The sequence below is a fragment of the Dunckerocampus dactyliophorus genome, chromosome 13, assembly GCF_027744805.1.
Source record: "Dunckerocampus dactyliophorus isolate RoL2022-P2 chromosome 13, RoL_Ddac_1.1, whole genome shotgun sequence".
Taxonomy (NCBI): Eukaryota; Metazoa; Chordata; class Actinopteri; order Syngnathiformes; family Syngnathidae; genus Dunckerocampus; species Dunckerocampus dactyliophorus.
In genome coordinates this window covers 10,330,568-10,357,883 of record NC_072831.1, presented here as the reverse complement: position 1 = coordinate 10,357,883, position 27,316 = coordinate 10,330,568, and the positions used below count along the sequence as shown (strand labels likewise).

At 41.2% G+C, this 27,316-nt stretch overlaps 1 protein-coding gene across 6 annotated transcripts in view; it reads right to left on the bottom strand.

The window, feature by feature from the left end:
* eml5 (EMAP like 5) overlaps nt 1-27,316 on the bottom strand; it is a 57,122-nt gene that overhangs the window by 17,304 nt on the left and 12,502 nt on the right. For 2 of the 6 annotated variants that reach the window (XM_054796609.1, XM_054796614.1), the window contains exons 3-23: nt 24,604-24,702; nt 24,131-24,199; nt 17,428-17,613; nt 16,821-16,956; nt 16,625-16,648; nt 13,986-14,187; nt 12,984-13,121; nt 12,640-12,896; nt 12,335-12,547; nt 12,085-12,252; nt 11,368-11,474; nt 11,157-11,275; nt 10,891-11,077; nt 10,703-10,808; nt 8,101-8,194; nt 4,149-4,249; nt 3,855-4,048; nt 3,604-3,715; nt 3,329-3,456; nt 344-485; nt 84-236 (exon numbers count right to left, since the gene is read on the bottom strand). In XM_054796609.1, the coding sequence (XP_054652584.1) occupies nt 84-236; nt 344-485; nt 3,329-3,456; nt 3,604-3,715; nt 3,855-4,048; nt 4,149-4,249; nt 8,101-8,194; nt 10,703-10,808; nt 10,891-11,077; nt 11,157-11,275; nt 11,368-11,474; nt 12,085-12,252; nt 12,335-12,547; nt 12,640-12,896; nt 12,984-13,121; nt 13,986-14,187; nt 16,625-16,648; nt 16,821-16,956; nt 17,428-17,613; nt 24,131-24,199; nt 24,604-24,702 (2,935 nt within the window). Of the gene's footprint in view, nt 1-83; nt 237-343; nt 486-3,328; nt 3,457-3,603; nt 3,716-3,854; nt 4,049-4,148; nt 4,250-8,100; nt 8,195-10,702; nt 10,809-10,890; nt 11,078-11,156; nt 11,276-11,367; nt 11,475-12,084; nt 12,253-12,334; nt 12,548-12,639; nt 12,897-12,983; nt 13,122-13,586; nt 13,731-13,985; nt 14,188-16,624; nt 16,649-16,820; nt 16,957-17,427; nt 17,614-24,130; nt 24,200-24,603; nt 24,703-27,316 lie in introns of those variants that run through there. The other 4 variants (XM_054796611.1, XM_054796612.1, XM_054796610.1 and 1 more) reach the window with 3 other exon arrangements.

Here is a 27,316-nt window from a genome sequence, read left to right as displayed (position 1 = left end):
GGTTAAAATGGTTAAAACTTGGGGTGTCCTGAGATCTCACGACACCCCTAGTCATATGAATATGTAAGCAATGAACTACAAACCTGGAGAGAATTTGATGTCTGTGATAATGTCCTTGCGGTGGTGGAAGGACACCAGGTCCTCCAGGGTGTCTGCGTTGACAATGAGAAAACTGCCGTCGTTCAGACCGACCGCCAAGGCTTTGCCATCAGGGGAGAAGCAGCAGCAGCGGCCACCTGTGGACAGCAAGGTATTCTCTAATAACCTGGGGCCGATGCACCCACAGTCGGGTCAAATGCAGAGAGAAAATACTGTACAGTACACTCATCAGCTAGAAACTCACCTTTCCTGAGCTTGCGCACTGCCAACATGCAGTGACTGGGGGAGAGGTCCCATATGCGCAGGGTTCTGTCATCACTGACGGTGGCACACAGAGGGAGATGAGGATGGGTGGCGAGGCCCCAGACTTCACCTTCCATATGACCCTGCATGACCATCCAGAGCAGATTTAGTATTTTTAGATGAACAGTGTAGTCCAGTGTGAGGTTCAATAATGAAGGAAGGCTTAAAACACCAGAAGGGGTGCTCTTTGTACAGTGTTCCCTCTTATCGCAGGGGACAGGTTCCCAAAATAGCCCGCAATAAGTGAAATCTGCGAAGTAGTCAACTTCATTTGTTTACAATTATTATAAATGTTTAAAGGCTGTAAAACCCCTCACCATACACTTTATTCACTTTTCTCAGACACATTTCCCACATTTCTCTCTTGTTGAAACACACTCAAAAAATTTCAAACCTTCATTTGAATTTTAATGAGCCATCTTAATGATCAACACAAGAAATGATTAAGTCACTCATGCATATTGCACTCCTGTAACCGTCCATTTTCGTCCTGGCGCCGTACCACTGTATTGTAGCGTTTTTGTATCCTTGTTAAAACATATTGCTTCAGACAAACTGAAGATTCATTTACAAGCTAGCAAGCAAGCAGGATGGCACCAAGGCGATTGATTGACAATGGTCTACAGCCAATCAGGACGCAGAAAACAATGGGCGGTGCAGACAGACGAGAGAGGAAGAGACAGTTAACAGTTAACTTCCCACAATGCAATTCTTCTTAAAGGGCCAGGCTCGCCCTTTAACACCGTTCATAATAAAAGTAATTTTTTTAAAAAAGGCACTAAAGAAAAACTCCACGAAAGAGCGAATCCGCAAAAGGGGGTTACCACAATAGAGCGAGAGATCACTGTATACAATTTTTCAGAATTATCCGATTCCTGTGCAACAAATGCTGAGTAAAACCTTTATTTTACTCTTCCCTTATTGATTGGCCCCAGCTGTGAAAATTTAGTAGTAATTGTAAAGCACTGAAAAAAAGGCCAATCAATACCACTCTGACAGTTTAAAGACAAGGCTTGCCAGGAGACAGTGCAGAGCCACTTAGCTAAATGAACAACTGTGCCTCCAGGAAGAGCAATTTATTGTTGTTATGGGCATTTCTTTAGGTTATATCAGTGTAAAACTCAGCCAACAGTAGCAGTATACAATAAGATGGAGGGCCCCGCTGTAGATTAGCCCTGAGACTGAGAAATCCATAACTTATCAATTAGCAATGAATACACTAATTAACAATTAATTCACCATTACGCATTATGTTGAATGTGTGAAACTGAAATGAATCATCTCTTGAAGGGGTTTGGGGGAAACTGCACTACTTGGCTTCAAAAGAAGAAAAACATGATGTCAGCTATGGAAAGCTATAGCTTAACAACACTGGCAAAGCAGGAGTACAGAACATCCAGAAAGATAATATCAAAAAATACATTTATACTGGATTAAAGGACAGGACAATTAATGCAATATTATGTATATTCTATATCTATAATACCAATATACACTTCTAAATCAGGAGCTCGGATAGGGTGAGGAGTTTGGCCATCCGGGAGGAGTTCGGAGTAGAGTTGCTGCTCCTTCACATTGAAAGGAGCCAGTTGAAGCATCAAGTCCGAATACCTTCTGGACGCCTCCATGGGGAGGTGTTCCAGGCATGCCCGGCTACGAGTAGACCCTGGGGCAGACAATATGTCTCACAGCGGGCTGCCGAGGTAGCCGGGGACCGGGAAGTCTGGACTTCCTTACTGAGACTGCTGCCTGACTCAGAACATGGATGGGCGGATAAACCACCCAGTCCAATCCAATCCAATTCAACTTTATTTGCAAAGCACTTTAAAACCAACCACAGTGGACCAAAGTGCTGTACAGAATAATATATAAAAGACATAAAAGCACAGCAAGGTGCCGTAATTTCCAGTGTATAAGCCGCTACTTTTTTCTTAAACTTTGAACCCTTATCCAGCAGTGCGGCTAATTTATGGCTATGTTCAAATCTCATGGCATCTCCTTTACTTCAAAACTACTACTAATGGTTTAAATACTGTGCCGCTCACGAGTCATTGAGGAAACGGCAGTTCTTTCTTTGGCAGGAGCCAATGACAAGCTATAAGTGAACTCAGGAGCTTGTCAACCCATTGGAAATTGCAGGAGGTCATTACTCAATATAACAGTCTGACTCACGATGTCATCTTACAAAGACAGCTAAACTCATCACACAGCAACTTAACACTCAAAAGTAGCTAAGAAATATACAATACAAGTACTAATATGAGTTTAAAATAAAACCCAACAGCTATTTTATGAGAGGGAGCCTCCGGCCTCCGGCTCCTCTGGCTCCCTCTGGTGGACAGAGGCAGCTGAATGAATCAGCTTTGAAATAATTTGCTGGGATGAAATGCATTATGTGAAGAAATTAAAATATCTGTTGTTTTTTTTATTTAAAACTTGTATATTTCTTAGCTACCTTTCGAATGTTCCAGTGTGATGAGTTTAGTGTTCTTTGTAAGATGACACCGTGAGTCAGACTGTAATATTGAGTAATGACATCCTGCAATTTCCCATGGGTTGACAAGCTCGTTGTGAGTTTTTTCATAAGTCATGATTGGCTCCTGTGAAATAAAGAGCTACCTGGGCCACATTATGCCATTTTATGATGTGGACGTGTGCGGCTTATAGACCGGTGCGGCTTATACATGAGCAAATCTTTCAGTTTTTCCTCGCTAAATTTAGTGGGTGCGGCTTAAACACTGGTGCGTCATACACCAGAAATTACGGTATACATCTAAAACATCTAAAATAAAACTAAAAGACATAAGAAAGGTGTATAAAAATAAGAATAAACCACAATAAAAAGAGATCAAAATGAAATGACAAACTAAACATTTTTATATGAATGAGCATTTCCAAGTGATTGTCTTAGTGTTTGCTATCAGACCTGGACCAGCAGAGTAATAGGGCCACTCTTGTCCACCTCCAAAATTTCCCCATTCTTGGTTCCCACTAAAATGTGGCCGTGGCCAAGAGATATGGCACGTATGGATGGGTTGTCCTCCAAAAGCAAGCCTACAGAGTTGAGAAAATAAAGCAAGAAGTTATTTCTGCTTCAACTGGGATGGATGAGGCATGTCTTTCTGCTGGAGCTATTGAATGGGCTCAGTGGCTTTGCAGTGATAAATGTATAATATATCTGGTGCTAGATGACTACATTACCCTTAGAGCCTGGAGCTAGGACTGCCCTCTTGATGGCATAGGTCTTGAGGCATCTTTCAAATGTGTCATCCCAGAGCGCCACTATACCATCCTTCCCTCCAGTCACAAATCCCTACAATGACAGCATAATGGCCTATTTAAAGCTGAATGAACATGTCACCGGCAAATATACAATTCATTTGGTAAAATACAATAATGTCTATTTATGATTTCAGATCTTTTAAATTTGCGTTACAAAGCTCTTCCCTTACCTTTTCAAGTGCATGCATACTGAAAACTGGGCCGTCATGGGCTTTGACAGTCTTCATCAGGAACATGTCTCTCCAGATGCAAATATCACCGGTGCACGTGCCTGAGAAGACCATCTCCTCCGACCAACCGTAGACAGCACACATCATAGTCTCCGTCTTCCCCATGTTCCCCTTGCGTCCAATTAGTCCACCACCTGAGAGAGTGGATGCATTGTAAGATGCCTCGCAGCCAAGCCAGACTTCAGCTTGTTAGTGTGCCTGCTTGTCAGTGTCAGTAAAGCGAGTGTGTCTTACCAGCTTTATGCCAAAACTTCATATGTTTCACACCGGCAGTGATGAGCTTGTCAGGCAGGTAAGGATTTATTTTCACCACAAAGACCTTCTCTTTGCTTCCACTGAAAACACAACAATATTTATTATTGATGAAACCAGCTGGATCTGCTCCAAATTCCACATTATACAAAATGTCTTCTTTCTCAGACCAACCTCCGCCCTCCCACACAGGTTTATGGAAATCTTGTACTTAATTTAGTGTAATCTTGTTGACAGGACATGCAAACATGATACAAAAGGGCACTTGGTAGAGCAACATGCAGACACCTCACAGTTTATAGAAGTAGAGTCTCATTGAAATAGCTTAGAATATGTTATAGATACTAATTATGTGGTTTCCTGATGTTTGTGCCTATGAAATATGAACAAATATGGTTAATATTTCATCTCCAGACCTAAATAACGTGAAAGTAAACTTGACATACACATTTGTCAATGACCACAATATAACCCACAGGGCATATGACTTACCATAAAAGATGTTCAACAACATAATCAGTTTACAATAATATGGCAATGGTTTCATTTTATTTGAAAATGTCTACAGTTACAATGGAATACATCCCATAATTCAACTCGCAGTTCCACATGTCCTAAAGGAGTAGGAAGAAGCAAAGCTTATTTCATCCTACCCCTCGTCCATTTCACATCAATTGCAGTACATTTATTCCCTTCCTGTATTCCGATGTTGTCTTTACCAGTTGATACATGGGAAAATGATAAGGTAATGTGACAGTGTAGTAATATAATTGTCAGGGTTTTCTTCAATCATAATAAATAATAATCACATAATTAGTGTAATAGAAAATAAATAATAATCAGTTTAAAGACACAACTGAACTCAGCTGGAATAATAGGTGAGTACTGACAATGAACTCACAAAAATAAAGAGTAATGAGTGTTGTAATGATGAGACATCACATTTTATACACAGTGGTTCAATAGTCTTCTTCCTTGTATTTTGCAAACATCAGATGTTTGTATTGTTTCTTGAAATCACTCATCTTGGTGCGTTGTTTCATCTCTTATGATCCCCAGAAATGTGTTTTCATTCACCCTTTCAATATTCACACCGTCGATTTGTATTTGCGCGTTCGTATCCTTTCTGCTATTACCAATAAACTCATTGTACCTTTTCTCTTTGCCCGTGCAGACACATAACGTTCCTCCGACCTGTCGATACTGCCTTGGACTACAAGTGTATGTTTTGTCACAGAGCCTTTTTTTCCACCTCTGTCGCTTTCTGTTTATCCCTGCCTAATTAAAAGACTTTCATTTTCCCACCGCTGTCTGTCTCTGCATACTGGGGGTCAAGCACTCGACAGCGCCACAGATCATGACATTTAATCAGATTAATCACAGTTTACAAATTAATTAATGAATTAATCTGACATATACTAATTTTCTCTGTATTTTATTAACAGAAAGATAAATGATATATATTTTACATACTACAGTATACGCTTATTAACAGCTCCAAATGAACTGAAAATTTAAGTCAAGCTAAAACGAACACACCATAATAAAATTGTCTGTCTCTTTGCAATGTATCTTGCATGTCTCTCTGTAATTCTTCTGAACTAGGCTATAGGTTGGCGTTACAGGTATTTAGAACAAGACTAATTTTCTAACTTTTTTCAAAATTTGTAATACAGTGTTCCCTCGTTTATCGCTGGAGATAGGTTCCCAAAATAGCCCGCAATAAGTGAAATCTGCGAAGTAGCCAACTTTTTACAATTATTATATATGTTTTAAGGCTGTAAAACCCCTACATACACTTTTCTCAGACAGGCATTAACATTTTCTCACATTTCTCTCTTGTTTAAACACTCTCAAGAAAGCTCAAACTTTTGTTTGAATTTCCGTGATCAACCTACACGGTTGGGCACAAGAAATTATTAAGTGACTCATGCGTACTTCACTCCTCTGACTGAACGTCCTCGTCGTCCTGGCACCGTTCTGCTGTAATGTAGCGTTTTTGCATCCTTGTTAAAACATATTGCTCCTGTCGTTGTATTTTCCTCCTCCTCGAACCAGAGATTCATTTATTCCGTAATGGCGCCCTACAGCCGCAACTTCTACCTTCCTTCAGCATGTCTAGAAGTCCAACTTTTTATGGGATGGTTAGCACCCTCCTTTGACTGTCGGGTGCGACCGCAGGTGCCTTTAACGGTGCACAACATTTTGTCGACATTGTGGGTGTTTTTTTTATCGAGGATAAAACTTCCAAACATACAGCACTTAAGAGTCACACTGCTAGTGGTCGAACATGTATGTAAATTTGGCAAGCCCAACGCATTCTGTACTGCACAGGAAGGCACCGCAGATATTAATTGACCATGGGCTACAGTCCCTTCACCAATCAGGATGCAGAACACAATGCATGGGTTCTCCCTTAGCCAATCAGGACGCAGAACACAATGCACGTTCATATAGACTGTAAAAAAATAAGTACCAAAAAAAATTCAGCGAAACAAAAGGACTGGAACTCAGCATTGCTGTTGACGTGTCAAGGTAGGAATAAATGGAAAAAATAAATAAAAACAGTGTGTGTACAGTGACTGCGTACACTCACTCGCTTGCTTCAGTCTAACATCATAACAGAGAGGTGTGTCTTGCCATGATATGCATGAGTTAATTACACAAAAAATTACGTATAATTAATTAAACAAAATTAGTTATGCGGTTAATGCGTTATTTTTTGCAGCCCTAATCATAATACATTACATTTGTGTGTTTTGGCCCATTTTAAGCACATTTAGCGCTGTTGCAAAAACGCAAAAGTAATGATTGAAATCAATTTGTGTTTCAGTCATGACAAAGCTACATACCAAATGTCTTTAAAATAACTACAGTCAGGAAAAAAATAATTAGACCACCCTTGTTTCTTCAGTTTATTGATCCATTTTAATGCCTGGTACATATAAAGGTACAGCAAGAAACTGAAGAAATAATGGTGGTGTAATAGTTTTTCCATGACTGTATTTCAGCTAGGCTGCTAACAAATAAAAATATGTACAGACACAGGTAACATACCCAACCGTGTTAGCGGGGACAAAACACACCTGAGTGAAAACAAATAATTGATTGAATCTGCATTTCCCATTCCTCTGTACATATTTAGCCTCTCACACCCACTCCTTCCTTCCAGCTGGAGGCTACTCTCAGGCCTCTTTCCTCTCAGTTCCCCTCAGTGCACAGCACCCACCAGGGTCAGCAAAGAAGATTAGTGGCGCTTCAAGCTGTCTGTGAACTTGTAGTTAGCGCAAACACACTTGTCAGGGTGATTTAAATCGAGAGTAAACGTGAACGTCAAGTGGGCCGAGCAACAAACAAAGAACAAAGATATTTTGAGACAGATTTTTCTTTGCAGTTACATATTTCTATCATTTTGGTTATGTAATTGTACAGTCTAGTATTAAGGCAGCTATTAGGAGCTAAGAATCAGTAATGTGATTTTATGTTACCACTTTACATTTGGCCTTTCATTACAGCTTGATTTATGTTGGCCATTTGTTATTATATACTTTTGTAGTATATCATCTCCTTGTCAAAATAAAATCTGGCAGTATCATCCTCTCGAGCAGACGAGCACTGAAAGTAATTCTCATTCATTATGGATACAGTTGGAGCCTTGGGGCACACTCCTGCTCTAACTATTCAAACCTTGGTAGGCTTAAGTGTCGCAATGGAGCAGCCTCTTAATCTAAAAGGCAATTCCCATTCTTCCCTCTCCTTACCATGAATCACACTGTCAACCCTACACTGCAAAGTGGCTTCAATTTAATCCTCATTTATTAATGTCCATATTTAAAGAGAGAAGTTCCAATGATCCTAAGAATTAACGCAAAGGTCTGTCAAAGCTCTCTCGGTTTCCGGATAGCAGCTTCATGTAAATAATTAGTGCACTCACCACATGGCCGAGAGCTTTTCCCCCTTTCTCCAGTCCCACAGCACAATGGTGTGATTGTCATCCAGGCCCACCGAGGCCAGACGCTTTCCATCCGCTGTGGAGGAGAAATCAAACCTATTTAATTGGCACAGACCGATCAAGCTCCTGTGTTGTTTGTCCTCAAGTATGACCTTGTTAGCAGCATGCACACAACCCTGGCACAATTCAAGTTTGGTGATTGATTGATGCATAGAACGTACTTTGTTGTCTGGGCCCAGTTACAGGAGGCGCTAGCTTGATGTTGACTAGTATATGACAACAAAGATTGTGAACTTAATTCTTTACAGCACATACAGTATATGTATGTGTGTGTGTGTGTACATTTTAAAAAATCAGATTCATCACGGTTTTCTAATTAATTAATCATGATTAATCAGCATGTCACACTATGTTACCTTATATTACCTTATAATTTTCCTAATAATGTATATATAATGTATATATAATTTACCTTATAATGTATTTTAAACTAGCAAAGCGTCAATCTGGAATACAGGAAGTGAACAAATGTATTGCAATTGATGTGAAACGGATGGAGGGTAGGATTAAATAAGCTTTGCTTCTTTCTACTCCTTTTTGGACATGTAGAACTGTGTATTGTACTATGTGATGTATTCCAATGTAACTTGTATGCATGTTCAAAAGAAATTAAACAGTTACCATTACCATGTCTGAAATATGCCAATAAAGATAAATGACAGGGCAGGATGATATATATATATATATATATATATATATATATATATATATATATATATATATATATATATATATATACACACATACTTGTCTATAGCGGCCACTAGAGGGAGTCTGCAAAAGTGGCCGCTATAGACAGGTGGCCTCTATAGACAGGTTGGCGTCCAGTTTAATGTTGACCAGTAGAGGAAAAAAAAAAGAGAAAAAAGGGGGGAAAAAAATAATAATAATAATGTTGACCAGTAGAGGGCACTGCGGATAAAAGTTGTACAGCACTACTAGGCTTGTTATTATCATGGTTCATGGTTTTAATCCTGAACATGCATGAGTCAAACAGTAGCACATCACATAGTATAATTCACAATTTTGCATGTCCAAAAAGGAGTAGGAAGAAGCAAAGCTTATTTAATCCTACCCCTCATCAGTTTCACATCAGTTGCAATACATTTATTCACCTTTTGTTCTTCCAAGTGTACTTTGTAGGTCTACATGACAATGTAGTGCAATCATAGCCAAGGTTTTTACTTACTAAAAGGAAGCCAGAGGCTTAATAATAACTGATAGAATATATCCACGACCCACAGAACAAAGCTGTGCTAGTAATGTCTTACGCTTGTTTTTTATATATTACTTTTTATACGGCAGTGTCATTACAGCTTTAGTTCATCAGGAAGTGACGGGAAGTGACAGTGGGCGTCCCGAGCAGGAGAGCTAGGCTCAGTGCTAGCAGTGAGTTTGGAGAGAGTTGGGAAGTGTGTTTATGTTGGCGTGGATGTAAAGTCCTGCAGTGTTCTCTGCTGTTAATAAAGCAATTAAAGTGCATCGGCGACATGAGTCTCTCCTTCCCCACAACAAGCGGCATTACAGTATTGACCAGTGCACACCAGGAAATAAACGGTGTCATTTCTTACAGGCATTGCCAGGACAGCTATGTAGTGGGGCTTGTTTAACCTTTGCCTTGTGGGCAAGCAGGAAGGAGAGACGACGCTGAGAGATGTGTGTGTGTTCTGAGCTGCTGTCTGGTGGCCGCGTTCAATAAATAAAGTTGGCAGAAGCAACAGGAGAAGTTTCCTTCTTTGCTTCAGAGCTGAATAACACTGACAAGTTAACAGACTAGTAGCGAACGGAAAAGAAGACGGCTTTTTTGTGTCGAATACAGAAGATGAGGACTTTGATGGATTTGTGGATGAGGAAAAATAACGTGAGTACATTCTAAAATACTTCAATTAAGTACAACCGAACTCAGTTTTGCTGCCGCATGCATGCTAGCGTATGTTTTTTTTTTATTGTAGCGTCGCTGGGAGCACGTCCTGTTCCCAGCCTACTTTGCGGTAATGTTTTGGTGCAAATGCTGTTAAAGTCACATGTTTGACCAGGAAATAGCAAGCTCAAAAGAAGACGGCTTTTTTATGTGGAACAACTGACAGTTTGTGTGGATCTTGTGAATGATTGTGACTGAGCTAGGACTCAGTAATTAAAGTCTACACATGACGGCTTCATTGATTGAAAAACGAAACTTTTTCGTGCATGAAGCTTCTACTTGAGTTGGTAATTTGGCCGCTATATGCGGTCAGATATTGACCAAGGGAGACAAAATGGGTGGCCGCTGGCCGCGTTGGACAGGTGACTGCTATACACAGGGTCTATAACATGTAAATTTGCCACGGGGGATTTTTCAGTGGCTGCTATAGGCAGGTGGCCGTTCTATAAAGGTGGCCGCTAAGACAGGTTTGACTGTATATTCATATGCAGCATACTCGCTGTTACGAGTTGCTCTCTCAAGGGCAGCCATAACTGTGATGTGGATAACAAGTTTGACACCCCTGCTTTACGGCATCTACTGTATCTAGGGACGAGATGTTACCTGAAAAGTCCAAAGTGCACACTCCAAGCTGGTGGAAACCCTTCAACACGGACATTGGTTTTAACGTTTCTGTGTCCCATACATGGATGGAGGAATCTCGGCCAACCTGAACAAGCATAAATCATTCGGCACAATGAGCGCATTTGAATGAAAAGGTAACACCTTGGTGTCTTTATGCAAGAGGGTACCTGGCCTGTTGCTACAAAGTCCTTTAGGGGGTGGATGGCCAAACAGAGAATGTCATCATCATGACCCATGTAAAAACGCTGGGAGTTCTGCTGTCTGTTGTACACGATCCCAACGGCAGCCACATGGTAGACGATCTCACCGGTCTGGGTGTAGAATAGATTACTTCTGCAATCATAGCCCCTGTAGCTATACAAAACATACACATGTTTCAAAGAGAAAATTCACTCCCTTTGTCGTTGATCATCATATTATTGAGCCAGCTCACCCATGAATAAAGTGCAGCTTCAAGCCACTCCCAGGTGCCCGCTCTCTCTTTTTCATTGCTGTTGCTCTATGTTTCTCTTTACACTGCTCTTTGAGCTGAGGTAGGTCTTCTTTATAAACCTGAATTCATGCAAAGACGTGTGCAAGGTTTCATGAAAAAAATAAATGTAGCCAGATGTTCAGGGAGGAAGCTCTCAGAGTTCATCACTAACCTGTCGTCTATATGTGAGCTGTGTCTCCTGCTCAATTTCCGAGTCCATTTCAGGTACATCTGACTGATCAGAGTCTGACTCTTCGCTGTTAGAGTCCGCTAATGTCTCTGTGAATAGAAAGGTTTACATCACAACAAGCTTGTAAAACCTTAAAAAGCCACTATGTCCTGTTTGAATAGAATTCAATTTTGTTCATGTTGTAGTACTGTTTCCCATCCTATTTATCAGCCAAACCAAATGTTGAAGAATGCTGATGCTGCACAGTGATGCTGGGCCAAGAAAAGGCAATAAGCTGGACTGGGTGCTTCTCACAGAGCGTCCATTAGGAAAATGAAAAGGAAGGGTTGTTAGGGGGTGCTGTAATTTTAGAGAGTTCAGCTGCGCTGTCTCTGGAAAAATAATGACTTTGGGAATGACAATGCAATTATACTTTCCAAGCTTCAGTCACACTGATTTGATGTGTTTTTTAAATATTATGGAATGGGGAACATTTAGTATGATGGTTTAACACATGAAGACCATTACTGTACAATAGTGGGAGCAGTACTGTTGAAAACAACATGTCAGTGGGTTTAGAGGAACACAATTACTACATAACCTAGCACACAATACAGCAGTAATTCAGCAATAAAGTTTTAAATTGCAACCTCTGTCTCTTACAAAAAAAAGCAAATTAGTGTTTTGTTTTCAATTAATCAAAAGCCATTACCGCCTTACCTTGCGGTGCAATGTGCAGAGCTTCTTTTGACTTTCTCTCAGGAACAAACTTCCACTGGAACACCGAGTGATCCGCTCCACCAATAGTTATAACCCACTGGTAGTCATGTGACCATCTGGCATTAGTTATATGTGCCGAGTGACCTAAATATTTTTTAAATTTTGCACCTAAAATTAAGAGAAATATAACATGAATGCACCATACCAATGGAAGACAGTAACAGTAACTGTAAAGGTGTATTTTCTTTACCTTTTTTTATACATGGATATCGTAAAAGTTTGACTAATCCGTAGTCGTCTGCTGTTACTAAGACTTGGTTGTTAAAGTTGGCATCCACTGAGTTGATATCATTGATATCTGAGTATTTGGGCCATATTCCATTCACCTCAGGGCCGAGCACACATGTCCATGATGCCCACTGCACTAGCTTCAGCTCCTCTCTGTTAGTCACTTCTTTACCGCCTCAACGAGAGAGAAATAAAACAGAAATGAACTTTTGAATTTGCATAATTTTGTACTGTGTAGCTTCCAAAAAGTAAGTAAACAAGACTTACTCGGCATCCTATAAAACAGCCTCCTGCCGTTGCCATCGTTTGTCTGCAAAAACTTGCTGTCGGTGGACCAGTCCATGTGTGTAATGAAGCTGCTGGAGCCGATGCACTCTCCTACTTTCTTGTACCGCTGCACAACACCGTAAATGTCTACCGAGTTGTCATTGGAGCCGACAGCCAAATGGGCTCCATCAGGGGAATACTTCAGCTCATGGATAGCCTCTTTTCTGTCCTTGATGTGGACCACTTCAGTCATATCTCTGGAGGTACGCAGAAAAGGGTTCAATGAAGTACAAATTGTAACAGATGTAAAACTTTCACAGTCTTTCATTCAGTTGTGTACTTGCCTGACCCTTAGGACAGTGAATGAGCCATCCTTCATTCCTAGGGCCAAATGAATACCGTCAGTGCTGACAGCTGCACAGCGGATGGGCTCCTCCATGTTACAGCGTGCTATTAGTGCATGATCTATAAGGCTCCATATCCTATATAGGAAGAAAAATATGAGAAAACAAAGCTGTGACAAAATTACTAGAAGTGGTCAATCCAAATATCGATACCAAGGGTAGTATCAGTATCGGATTGATACTACTTAATATTATTTGGGTCTCTTCTATGTTTATTTGCACAAATATCTGTGTGTTTATTGTTGTTCTTCCAATACAATACCGATATTGCAGCCTTAAATATCTGAAGATACCGATATTCATCAGATATCAGCACAAATCATTATACTTTTATTTTTATTTTATACTGAATACTGGAAAAGCAAAAATCATACATGCTTTTATCACGTATTTTGTAGTGTGCAACGTTAGAAAAGTCTTGATCAAGTGATATTACTCAAACAGAGAACAATGGTCAGGTAGGTATCAGAAAAAACAATTTACGTCTTTATACATGTGGGGTTCAAGGTGCTCAAAGGAACGTTTAAACCCAACTTTACTCACCACCGACAGGGGCTTGCTCTTTTCGGTTATAGCTAATTACTTTTTGCCATCCGGTGGGAGTTACCACTTCATATACACGGTGTGGTTGGTCGTATTAACATCTTTTTACTGCCACATAGCTGACACCACTCCTGCTCCTTGCTACTTTGTTAGCCCACTAGCAAACACTGTTGTTGTGATCACATGGGCTCTATCCGGTCGCTGCTGGATAGACGTGCTGGAGCGGAGTGTGGAATTGACCGCTTGTATCTGAGTGCCAGTCTCGGAGATTTGAGATGCAGGACGATATAATCCGATATTGTTTTTTGTGAAAATCAGCTCCGGACAACTTTAATAAACTTATATTCAGAGAAACTGAAATATTGAAATAATCTTGCAATAACGTCTAATGGCTGTCACCTGACTGAGCGGTCGTCACTTCCCGTCATCGCCAGAGGCTTGCTGGGGTGCACTGCCAGCGCCCAGAGCTCACCCTCACAGTGACCCTGCATGATGAGGAAAGGTTTGTTGCGGTCATGGACCACCACCTCGAAGATCTCGCTATCCTGCGTGCCCACCAGGATGTGGTCTCCCCGCCAGCACACACTACGCACAGACAGCCCTAGCCACACAAACACACAGCAGAAGAAATTCAGCAAATACATCTCAACAAAATACAGATCAGTTCGAATCCATTCAGACATGACATAAAAGATGATTACAGGATGTTTAAATAGCCATCATGTGGCTACTTAATAAGGCGGATGTTTAACAGGAATACTACAGTAGAACCTGCAAAGTCAAATGTTGGACTTCAAGACACATTTTCAGAAAGAATATAACTCAAGCTGTACAAAATCTTGGGAGTTTAAATCATCACATTTGAAGACATCATCATATTGTGTGAAACTTATATTTAGAGAGACTTCAGCTCAGTGAGCTGAGTGAAAGGCAGACTGCTTGGCTTCCACTTCCGTAGTAAGCCATGCACGAATTTGGCGGACATGAAGGTAAGCTGAATCCAGAAATAGTGCACTGTGAATGTCCTCAGCTATTTAATTGCTATAATAGACGGTCCAGCGTTTTCCCTTGCCTGAATGCGGGTCACCAGCGCCTCCCTCTAGGTGGGGCACGATGGCGAGCGTCTGGTGGTCGGTCGTACACCCATGGAGCCCTGCCGGACAACGTGGGTCCCCCCTCCAGTGACCTCATCACTCATGGGAGGGGCCAAAGGGGTCATGTGCAGAGTGAGTTGGGTGGCAGCCAAAAGTGGGGACCTTGGCAGTCCGATCTTTGGCTGCAGAAGCTAGCTCTTGGCACGCGCAATGTCACTTCTCTGGTGGGGAAGGAGCCTGAGCTGGCGTGCGAGGTGGAGAAGTTCCGGCTAGATATAGTAGTACTCATCTCAGCACACAGCAAGGGCTCTGGAACCAGTCCTGTCGAGAGGCGCTAGACTTTATTCCACTCAGGCGTTGCTGGCAGTGAGAGGCGACGGGCAGGGGTGGCAATTGTTGTTGCTCATGGCCTATACATTGGAGTTTAACCCGGTGAACGAGAGGGTAGTTTCCATTCGCCTTCCAGGGGCGGGTTCTGACTTTTGTTTGCGCTTATGCGCCAAATAGCAGTTCAGAACACCCGCCGTTTTTGGAGTCCTTTGAGGGAGTACTGGAGAGTACTCCCTCTGAGGATTTCCTTGTTCTGCTGGGGGACTTCAACGCTCATGTTGGCAGCGACAGCGAGACCTGGATAGGCGTGACTGGGAGGAACGGCCCCCCTGATCCGAAGCCGAGCGTTGCTTTGTTATTGGACTTCTGTGCCCATCACAGATTGTCCACATTTGTGGTCTTACTTTTCAGTTGTATATGAAGTACATGCAATCTATCCTTCTCTAGGAAAAGCTCTGCTTATTTGTTGTAAAAGTCTGATCACCTTCTGTTGAGTTTAGATATATAATCCTCCATTTTGGCAGTCAAATGCATTAATTTATTTAGCAGAGCATAAACTATCTTTAATGCATTTTACTTTTGCTGACGCTACTGTATGTGTATTTCAGTAAAGTAAAAAAAAAAAAAAAGCTGGCGCCCTTTTCCTGCGACGACAAGCACCTTCCCGCCCCTTCAAGGTGAGGTGGCGTACTGGAGCACCTCAGCATTTGACATTTCTCTGAATTTTATTGTCTGATTAGCAAGATTAATGATGTCACACTTACATTAAAGACATTACACGAGCTGTATAAAGACATGGTGTGTAAGAAATTTTTCTACAAACATTATACAGGCAACAAGCTGACAAATAGAAATTCCCATAAAACTCAGTGCGCTCAGTGCAGTGCACTCAGACGGTAGGCTCAGCTCGTGCACTTAAACTGAGAAGAGAGACTTATTTTATGTTATTTTTATTGTTTTTAATTTTTTTTATCAGGGCTCTGCCTCACCTGCCCCCTTGAACGCATGTCACTTCCTACACTTCCGTTACACGTTATTAACAAAAGGTGAATCATTGTATTAATTAATTGTATTGTAATCTGTTATTTTTCAGTGCTATTGGTAGAGTAGTGGTACTGGACCATCCACACAGTACTTGTTTATAGCCTGGAAAAATGGGAGCATTCTATCAGGAAAGGCATCTAGCATAAAAACTGAGCTTCTCCCTGAAGGGTGAAGCCAAAAGACTATCACTATCTTATTATGCAGGGGATAACTTTTACTTCACGGTTTGACTCTACAATGGATTATTTCAATGTTTCATTATTAGTTACGAAATAAATTGGCAAAAATCATTTTGAAATAGAATACAACTTTGAAGTTGACCACAATGGATTGTGTTTGACGTTGGAGGTTCCACTACATATGACAGCACAACCAGACATTGTCAAGCTATTGTGCAATTGACAATCTAATAAAGTGACAAAAGGATGAGAGAGCAGGTGCTATACTTTTATGACAGTATCACATCTAAAAATGCTATAAAACGGATTCACTAACCACAAAGAACAATATGGGGACGACTACAAACAGACTGACACGGTTTTTAAATCCACCCTTTAACACATTACCCACCTCTGCTATTTTCACCTCTAGCTACTGTTTGGTCCAAGATAACAAAAAAGGAGGTGGAGGAAAGAAGAAAGGAAATATTAGTGGGGGGAACAGAAAAGAATGAGTTAAACAGCGTGGTGTTTGTAGATATTCCACTTGGTGGGGCAAGCCTAATTTGACCTAAAACCTTAACTGAGTGGAGGCAGTTTGACATCACCTTTATATCCTTGGTCTGTTTCCCTGAGATCAATGACAGTAATTGGTTTGAAGTTGAGATCCCACAGGCGGACGCAACCATCTCTGCCCCCGGTGGCAAAACCCTCTTCGCAAGCATTCATGCTGAAAATCCCTGACTGGAAGAAATGACAGGCTGTTAGTGTGCAATAAATGAGCGATGACAACCAGTTCTGTGCTGCAAATGTGACTGTTTAACAAGGCCTTCACAGCTACCTGCTACTGTGGCCTTAACATCACACTGAGCTCTGGAGGAGCAGGAGGTGCTATATTGTTATCACTGGAAAGCTCCGTCCATGGCCTCCTTTGTCTGAGTGTTAGAGAGGCATGCTGTGGAATCCCCAGTGAGACATTTGGTGGTACGAAAAGCAGGAATCAGCATGTAGTGTAGTTATTATCCCCTCCCCCAACCTCCCATTCCCTAACAAAGCTGTTGATCTCATAGATAAATTTAATCCTGTGTAGCAAAAGATTGATCCTTCCCTATTGAGTAAGCCTGCATGTGTGGTTCTACTGGTACTGGATGCTTCCCTGTTATTTTTTTGGCATACAAAGAATTGTCAAAGCATATCTAGCCGGTTCAAACTTACCCCGTGAGCCCCTTGCACCGTCCTCATCAGGTTGATCCCTTTCCACACGTAGATGTCACCGTTCAACGCACCCGAATATGTGACCTCATCCTTCGCACAAGCCAGGCAGAGGATTGTTTGGAGATCCCCCGTCTTGCCGAAAACGCCACGTTTGGGTGTGAGAGCATTACCGCATAAGCTCCAGAACTGCAAACACAAACGTACAAGTGAAAGAGTGTGGTGGTGGCTAATAATCCCCTGTGTAATCCTGTTGTGACACAAGTGGACAATTATGGAGTGTTTGGGTACAACAGAGTGATCATAAATCAGCACTGTATGGCTCAACACACACACACACACACACACACACAAGAATATCAGCCACCTTGAAAGACACCAAAGTCAAATACAAATACACGGCCCACATGAGTGAGTGGGTGCTGTAACCACCTGATCAGCATGCACAGAGACAGGCACGCAAGCACAGACGCCATCTAGCTCATTATTTATAAGCAAGGTCATTGGGATGCACGGGCACAGCCTTGTCTGAGGGCTAAATCCATCAAACACGGGAGGTGAGAGCGAAAGGGGAAGCGCCCTGTCTGCATAGAGATAAGATCGCAATGACCCTCTCAAATGCTGAGACATGGCTGTCGACACGTGAAAACTCATACACACACGCACACTCATCACAGACAGGCAGGAGGGAAATGACAGAAAATGTTGAAAAAGGGTGATATTGCTCAGTGTGTCATTTTATTAATTAATGGAAGGAACCAATCTTGACAAATCTGATCTACAACACTGATTACCTTGCCTCCTGACTGAAACATGCTGTGTGTTAACAAAGAGTCCAGTTTACACAGACAGGGATCATGAGCATGGGTACCATCTGCCACTGATTACACTATTTTAGTTGTGTCCAAAGTGTGGCCCAGCGGCCATTTGCAGCCTTCATTTTTATTGATCTGCAGTACATTGTAGAAATATAATTAAACACAAAAAACTCCAGCAAAAAATAGGAAAAATAGAGCAAAAAGGCAAAATGTAAAGAGAAAAAGCTGGAATGTTGATATTAGTAACTAATCGTGATGCAAAGCTTTGTCTGTAAATGTATATAACTTTTTTTTGCCTTTTTACAAAATCTAAAAAATATATACCACTATCAAAGCGGCCCCTCTCATCCTTTGATTTTTTCAGTATGTGGAAACGTTTGGACACCCCTGGACTGTGGACTGAAGTATTTAGATACTTCGATACAGAATATGGATGAAAATTAAAGCATGCACCAATCGATTGGCCGGCGATCGGCACTGATTTCCTTAATTTTGGTAGATCGGTGATCGGCCGATCCTTACGTATGAAACCAATCTTATCCACCGATCTTATGAACCAAGCTTATCTACCTTCTCAAAAGGTCTGAAAGTCAGTCAAGGTCTGCCAGACTAACAGCGAGCAATTGAGCTAAGGCTAAGGCTAAAGGTAAAGCCAGCCGGAGTAAAGAGCCAGGCAGTGGCCCGCTGTTAGCGCTTATGAGCAGTGGAAAGTGCCATTTTTGGTCGCTGTGCACTTTATTTCTGGTAAGAGGCACAAATCAGATCTGCAGTGTTACCTGTTGTGCGGTTGTGAAAAATAAAAGACTAAAGGAACTGATATCATTTAGTATTTTGGACAGCAATTGTCTTTTTTTGTAAGTTTTGTAAGTTTTTTGTCAATGTGTATTGTTTCACGGGCATTGTTCAGTGTTTTTCAACAAAACAACACTGACATTGACAAACATTCAAGGTATATGCTGTCTGTTGTTTCTACAAAAATTGGTATCGACCAAATCAGAATCGGCAGGTCAGGCTTTTTAGAGATCGGTGATTGGTGATTAGCCAGAAAATCGGTTCACTCCTAATGAAAATATGCAGTTGCTGCACCTTTTGCAGTTGTAAGAACTTCCACGCTTCCTGGGAACGCTATGATTTTGTGTATGTTGGAATTCTTAGTCACAGATTCGATTAATTTATTTTCTTATGTGATATGTCACTGCTGTTGGACCTGAGAGATTGGTAATATGTCGTAGTAGGGTTGGGCATCGAGCATCGATGGGAACCAGGACTAACATTCCGATGCTCCCGGGATCGTTCATTTAAAAATAAAAAAAAAATTCCTCCTTTCAACGATCGACCAGCAAAGAAGAAGTAGCCGGAATTGTTCATCAATTTCAACCATGAACAGTGTGCGACGGCGCTCGAAAGTCTGGCTGAAATTCTGCCCAAAAAAATGAACGGTCGGCGCAGTGCGCCCTGTGCCATTTGTCATGCCATCACATCATGCAAAAGAGGGTGCACCACTATCATGATTAAACAAATCCGGGTTCACAGTCTACAGAGTGCCCTGTTTTTGACACGCTATGCCAAACTTCTTCCAACCAGTCAGGTAAGTAAAACAATAAATTATGTCGAGCTTATGCCAACATTGAAACAGCAAACAAATTATATTTTACACTGCAAATATGGTGGCCAACTCAAATATCCAGCTAACGTAAGGCAGTGTTCTTTTTCATAGGCAAACGACCTGATGTTAACTCTAGCTTTAGTGTTACTCCATTCAACGTACTTGTTTGAGATTCTGCACGCAGGTTAGTAGGAATTCAGTAACATGGTTAAGTTACACTGTCTATTCTGCATCATAAGACACTATCCAACACAACAGGATATGTGTATTTTTTTTCATGAGGTTTTCAAAAATAAAAAGCATTTGTGAGCGTGTACTCCTATGTAGACTTTAAATTTTGTGTTCAAGTTCAATGGTTTGATATTTATATACTAAAATGGCCCTGTGAGAAATTCATAGTAAAGTAATTCATAAAAAGTTCATATAATTTAAAAGAAATCATGGAGACATTCAGACATTTCATCCAAGAACTTTGGTTAGCGCCCTTATTTAAACCATTCAAACTTTTATGACCCTACCTCTGAAGAGAATCGGAATTGAAAATCGTTAGGAACCCGGAATCAAAATGAGGAATCGGAACCGTAATCGGTCAAATTCAATCGATGCCCAACCCTATGTGGTAGTTCATCCAAAAAACTCATGCCCTTATGGATTTTGCTTTGTGTCATCTTGCAACAACAAAGGGTCTTCCCTAAACCGTTCTCACAAAGTTGGAAGCACAGAATTGTGATCAGGAAGTTCAGGAATTAAGATTCTGGGAGGGAGTTGAGGGGTTTAGCCCAACCCCTGATTGATAAGTAAAGGATGAATCCTAAATCCTTAACCGAGCTATGAGAGAGTATTTGTAAGAGCTTGTGCATTGGGTTGGGGCTGAGGGTTAAGTCGCACACATCACAGGTGCGTGAACAATCTGGGACGCTACTGAATGTATGCGTGCGGGACAATGTTGAGTGTCGCGATGTGTTAGAGGGTGCTTCGGAAGGCGGTGGGAGGGGGCTTTAATTGTACCCCATCCTGCTACGGAGGCAGCAGGGATGGATGCAGCGTGACTGCACACCCTGCCCACAACTGATAAGGCAGCAAGACTCGGGCACCAACTAATCCCTTTGCTGTTTGAATTGCTGAGAGGAGACGAGATGCCAGAGGGGGTTATGATGAGGCCAGCGGCAGGAGCAGAATACACTCAAGTGGAGGAATGCAGAAAGGTGGAAATGGGCAAAAAAACGGCATTTACTTCAAGTTCAGAGCCTAGTAAACACATTGTCTTTGTTTGAATGACATTTGAACATTCTCCAGCCAACTTCTGGTGTTGCAGAAATTTACTCGAGCCCCATTATTCAGAGTTGTGGGGTGAGGATGCAGAGGAATAGATGCATTAACTTTGTATACTTTTAATGTTGTTAACTGGTTTGGCCAAAGTTGTTGCCCGGGTAGGTGCTGACACTGCAAAATATATTATGTCTTCGTTGCACACATAGATTTGTGGATTTCACAACAAACAGGCAAGAAAGAAGGTATGATATAAAATTAATTAATAAATATGATCTTGAATTCTTGAATCACACTTCTAAAGCAGCTAAAATTCAAAGTGCTGAAGAGTAAATGGCAACAATCACAGACTAGCAGCGATAGACTGGACTATTTGCTGCGCAATTTAAAACGACCTTATTAAAGCATCCAGTTACTGTGGAAGGGAATGTATTTCATCAGCGGCCCCTTCTTTTCTGTCACACTAGAGTGACCCTGAGCGGTGTCACAGTGCTAACTGCTACGCTAGCAGAGGTCAAAAAAGAGCACTCAGAAAAAGTAGATGAGCAATGCTGGAAGGTGGTTTTCTCACAGTTCTTGTCTGTCCGCATTGAGTCAAGCTCGGTCCTGTGGCAATTCGCATCATTGCATTTAAACACATAAAAACACTGCTTATCACATAATGAGGCCTAATATGCTCATTTCAGCCCTTTATTTTGATTCTAAGATTTTAGCTCGATTAAGCATGATTAATTTTGCATAAAGTAAATACAGTCCCTGTACTCTTCTTTATGGACAACATAATATTCTGTCAAGTGGAAGCATCACTGTTATATGTAGGTAGTAGGGGTGTAACGAATACATGTATTGGTATTCAGATTGAAGCGGTACGTACCTGTACCGAACCGAAAGCTTGGTACCAATTTCCCACTCTGTACGCATATCGATTGAAGGACAGGAAGTACACGTCCGGCCTTGCGATGCACCTCAAAGTGGACTACAATTTGGACTATACAGTGGAACCTTGGTTAGCACAATTAATTCATTCCAGAAGGTCAGACTATAACTGAAACAGACGTTAACCAAATCCATTTTTCCCATAAGAAATAATGTAAGTCCAATTAATTCGTTCTACAAAGCCAAAACACTTTTTTATAGTTTTCCAATTATAGCTTTACATGTATAAAACAATTCGAATTGTATATAAATACAAACAAATGATGAATGAAAGGGATAAATGAACATTTACTTTGGTCTTCACTGAAGATGTGATTCTTGACATGACTGAAAACAGAAAGTTGGTGGCGGTTGATCTCACTACCACATTGTGTTTTTGGGAACAGTCATATCTTCACATTTACATCTTGTTCATTTATCCCTTTCATTCACCGTTTGTATGTAGTTCAAATTGTTTTACGCAAGTAAAACTATAATTGTAAAACTATAAAAATGTGTTTTATGTTCACATTTTTGAGAGTCAAACGCTGATGACATCATAGACGGGCTACGTAACTTACACGGGATGTGCTGCTTGGATGTGTCATTAGTAATGATGTACACGCACTGCTCAATTTATTAGGGGAACCCGCAGAATTTACTGAGTTGTACTGTGTCTGTAATTTGCATTTGTGTAGAAATGCACTGCATCATACTGAGTGGAGTTTCCGATACTGTCTCCCTTTTATGTACTGTAGCTGATAATAGTGACCAAAACAGTAGTCAGTCCAAACTGAATGATGCTTTTGTTTTTGTTTGTAAAGTCATAATAAAAATCCACATTTGAAATCTTATCTATTATAGAAATTTTGTAGGTGCGCAAAACGCCAAAGCTTGAGTCCTGGCTGAACAAAAACATAAAAAGCTAAATGATCAGCTGGGTGTGTCTGTTTGTGTGTAAGTGTGCTGTCCACAGCCATGGTCGTTGTCATAGTGGTTGTGTTTCCCTCAGCCCACGAGTGAGTGGATTACTGCCACTAAATCTCCTGGATGCTCTGAGTGCTATAATCACAGAGCAAACCCAGGGCCAGGGAGCAGATGTCACATGGTCTGCAGGGTAAAGGCTGGGGAATTATGTGGGACAATTGCTGGATTGCCCTGCCATTGGGAAACCAGTGCAGAGGGAGGAGAAGAGAGAGAGCACTAAGCGGACATTGGGGGAGGATGCCAGCGAAGGTTTCTGTGCCACGGCAGTTGCGGGAAGAGTTCAGGGCAGATGTAACGGATGATATTTGGATGAGGGTCGTTGGACTACACGCAGAAGGCCCATTGACCCCACTGCAGTAAATGTATTTCAAGAAAAAAATTTAGCAGAGTACTAGCCGGCTGTCAATTTAATGTCCATAATTAATGCAAATAAATATTTAAAACTGCTGCAAGAGCACAGCACCTCTGGACATTAAGAAAAGCAAGCAAATTCCCTACTGTCTGTTTTCCCTGGTGTTCCTGCATGTTTTAAAACATATTAGCCTTGCATTGAAAGACCAGTTTTATTTGTCCACGTCTTTATGCATGACACAACCTCACATGACCACAAGGCAGTCCAAATAAACATGCTCCCCTGTCTTCCTAATGTTTTGGGAACTCCTCCAAGGCTCTGAGCTACTTGTTATTTTCTTAATGGCTTTGCACCAAAAGGAATACTGCAATATATCCCAAGGGAAGGTTTGGCAGTGACACCCTAGATGAACTCATTGAATTTTTATGTAGAATGTGAAGAGAGATGCAATAGAGCCAAGCCAAAAAAAGATGCCAGAACAGCTGCAGCTTGTATTGTAGAGTTGTGAAAAGCTGAATGAGGGGTGCTAGAAGTCATGGTTCACTGTAATATTCCTTCCTCTTTGCCGTGCAAATTACTGCAAATTTGAGAGCAGGTACATTATTGGCTTTTGTATATATGAAATGCCTCATAACCATGAAATCTAGAGTGGAACAAATTTCATACAGCTATGGTTGCAAAAGATTCGTAACACTAATCTGTATTCAGACATTATGCAAATTCTCACGTGTCAAATGCAACGTGCAAATGCGTCTGTACCTTGATATGTTTGACTCCACAGCTTACAAGCTTGCTTGGCTGGTACAAATCCCACGATATGTCAAATATCTGTGGGAAGAAGAGAATACATCAGATATTGGCTTTTAACACAAATACCACAACATCACACTTATACTGAGTGCGGATTCTTTTGCTCATACTTGTCAGATTTGTGGCAGATTAATGAAAAGAGACAACTGTGTGTGTTTGAAATGACTGTGCTACAGAGTGTGTGGGCTGTATTAGAAAACAACAGCTGTCTGTATCATCATCATTTGAAAATCCCTTTTGATTAGCTGTGTGGTGTCTAAAATACTCCCTGTAAAGCTCACAATCAAAAGGGGGGTGGGTGTTGAGGGGGGGGGGGGGGGGGTGATTTGTTTATGTGTTCTTTGGACAGCCCCTCAATTATGCAAACAAGAGTGGTTGATGCTGAGCTTGCAATGGATGAAGGTATGGAAGAAGATGTTTACCCTGTCTGTATGTCCTGGGGCGGCTGCCAGAACCTTCCCTCTCCTCCAGTCCCACACACAAATTGTGTTTTTAGAATCCAGACCCACAGACACCAAGCACTGCAGACACAAGCACACATCACATAAGGGAAAGCATTATAAAGTGACCGGGCTTAGTTGTACTAATTACAAGTAAAAGCTGCGCCACTACCGCACACTGTGGCATGGCAGGCCACAATGAAAAGGCTAATAATAATGTCTACAGAACAGTTGTCCAGCCCCTGGCGCTTCCAGTGAGCTCATTGAAGTGTTTTTGCTGGAGGAGCCTCCTATAGCTGACTGAGTGAGTAGGCAGGAGCAGCCGAGCAGAAGTGAACATAGCCGCTCTTATGGAAATGCAGCTCCACTCGGCAGCCTGCTTTGCATGGCAGGAGATGTCCTCTTTGATGTGCTCCCCCTTCACTTGTTTTAAGACGTGTGCAGATTGGTAAGCATCATGAGGAAGTCTCAGCTAAAATGTGCACACATGGGGCTGAAAAGGCATTCCCGTTTTAAAAACTAAAGTTCTCTTTTTTTAACTATGCTTGAGGGACAAAACTGGATTGCTGGTCGGTCCAAAAATATCACAACAACTATTTCATGTTTCCTCTGGTTAGCGTCACACTGAGAGGATGTCGGTGCACATTTTTAATTGCTTTTATATTCGGACTGGCTAATCGTACCGGGGACCCCTCCGGTTTGTCCTGACTTCCTTTGAAAAGAAGGGGCAAATAGAGCTACCTCACGAGGAAGCAACGCAGCCACCTCCTGCTTTAAATACTGTCACTTTGCATCTAAATCCCCAGCCAGTTAGCCATGCAGGAAAAGAGCATGGGGTTATTTCTTACGGCAAAATGCAGGAGGTATAACTACAGCGCAAGAGCTCCCGTGAGAGTCATGCGAAGATAAAACTCAAGAAATGGTTTCTGCATTGTATTGATGTTTAGATCTTTATGAGCCAAACTACTTGTGTGTTCGTTGTGTGTGGGGAGAAGTTTTTTTTCCCCGCCTTTTTGGTTCAAAATGACAAGTAAATATCCAGAACTTTCCACAGTGACATTGAAGATGTTGTTGCCATTCCCGTCCGATAAGGTAAAAACACGCTGTGCCTGTCACCCATACACATCAAACCATTCTATTATCATACCGATGGTGAGTCAGTATTCAGTTTGTGCTTTTAATGTAAAGTCATGCTTTCCTTTGTTTTATACATCAGTAAATGACAACAACAGTAGATTACTATGTTAGATTATTATAACATGTCACTGCGCATCAGAGGTTTGACAGAAGGTAAGGTATTTCATAGATTATCTAGTAGGCACACATTTTTTCTTGGCATGGATTTTCTTGATTCATGTTCTTTGGTGGCTAAAGCATGAGGACTTGTTTAGATGTTACTATGATTATCAGATAACACATTCGCACCTTGCATCATCTCGCAAATGCAACAAACAAAATCTCAGCGTCCAGAGCTCTGACTGTCCTCCACTGTGGTTCAACCGAGCTTGTCTGTGATCAGCCTTTTCAACGTGCTGTGAATACAGACCGCCAACTACACTTAAGGGTGTCCCTATATAACTTTTTTTTACTTCTGATACAATATTGATATTGCAGCCTTGAGTATCGTCCATTACCGATATCAGCAGGAATCATATATACTTTTATTACTTATTTTGTAGTACAAATTATTAGATTAGAAAAGGCTTGATCAAGCGATATTATTCAAACAGAGTATTATCACTCCGTCTATCAATTGTCAGCAGCAGTGGGTATGAGAAAACCTTTTCAGATGTTTCGGACAGTGTTGGCTGTTTGGGGGGTGGAAGTTTGTTTCTCTGTGGTCTTGTGAGGATCCTCAAGCTGTTTTTTGTAGTTCTGCTTCTAATGCACAGTGGGGTTCGTCGTGTTGAACTTCCCCGGCTCTGTGCCACTGCAGGGGAATTGTGTATGGCCGGTTTTGCACTTGGCTGGTAAGTCTTTTTCAGGCTTTGACGTTGCTCCTGCTAGCATGTTAGCACACACTGCTGTTGTGATCATATATGCTATATCTAGGAACTGCTGAATAGAAGTGCTGGTGAGGAGTCTGGAATGGACTGCTTCTTTCGGAGTGCTGCGATCAGAGATTTGAGATGCAGGCTGATATAATCCAATACTGTTTTTTTTAAATATATTGGATATTTTACTAATATCCAAAATCATTATCAGATCAGGAGACCCCTAACTAGAGTTATGTATTTGTTCCCTGTACGGCTGTAAACCGCAAAAACAATGAAAAACCATCCCTACTAGGCATGGGAATTCGGCTACATTTCTCCATCAATGACAAAATTAACTTTCTATTGATAGAATTTATTATAATATAATTACTATAAATATGACTTTTATATAATATATATTATTGTACATTATTATTATATAGTATGTGGTATTGAAGATTACTGATATACATGAATCTACTCCACAGCCTTAGAAAATGTGATACATTTTTAACCACCAGACTAAGATAATATGTAATATTTTAAGATAAAACATATTTGATTAAAGGGCCATGGGTAATGTAGTGGTCAATTCCCACTCAATTCACCTGCAACTGACCAGCAACCAGTCCAGTGTAGTCCGTCTGTTTACTCGAAACAAGAACTTTCCTTGAACTTTCCTTGAAACCATAACTACTGTACATAGAACCTCCTTGGTA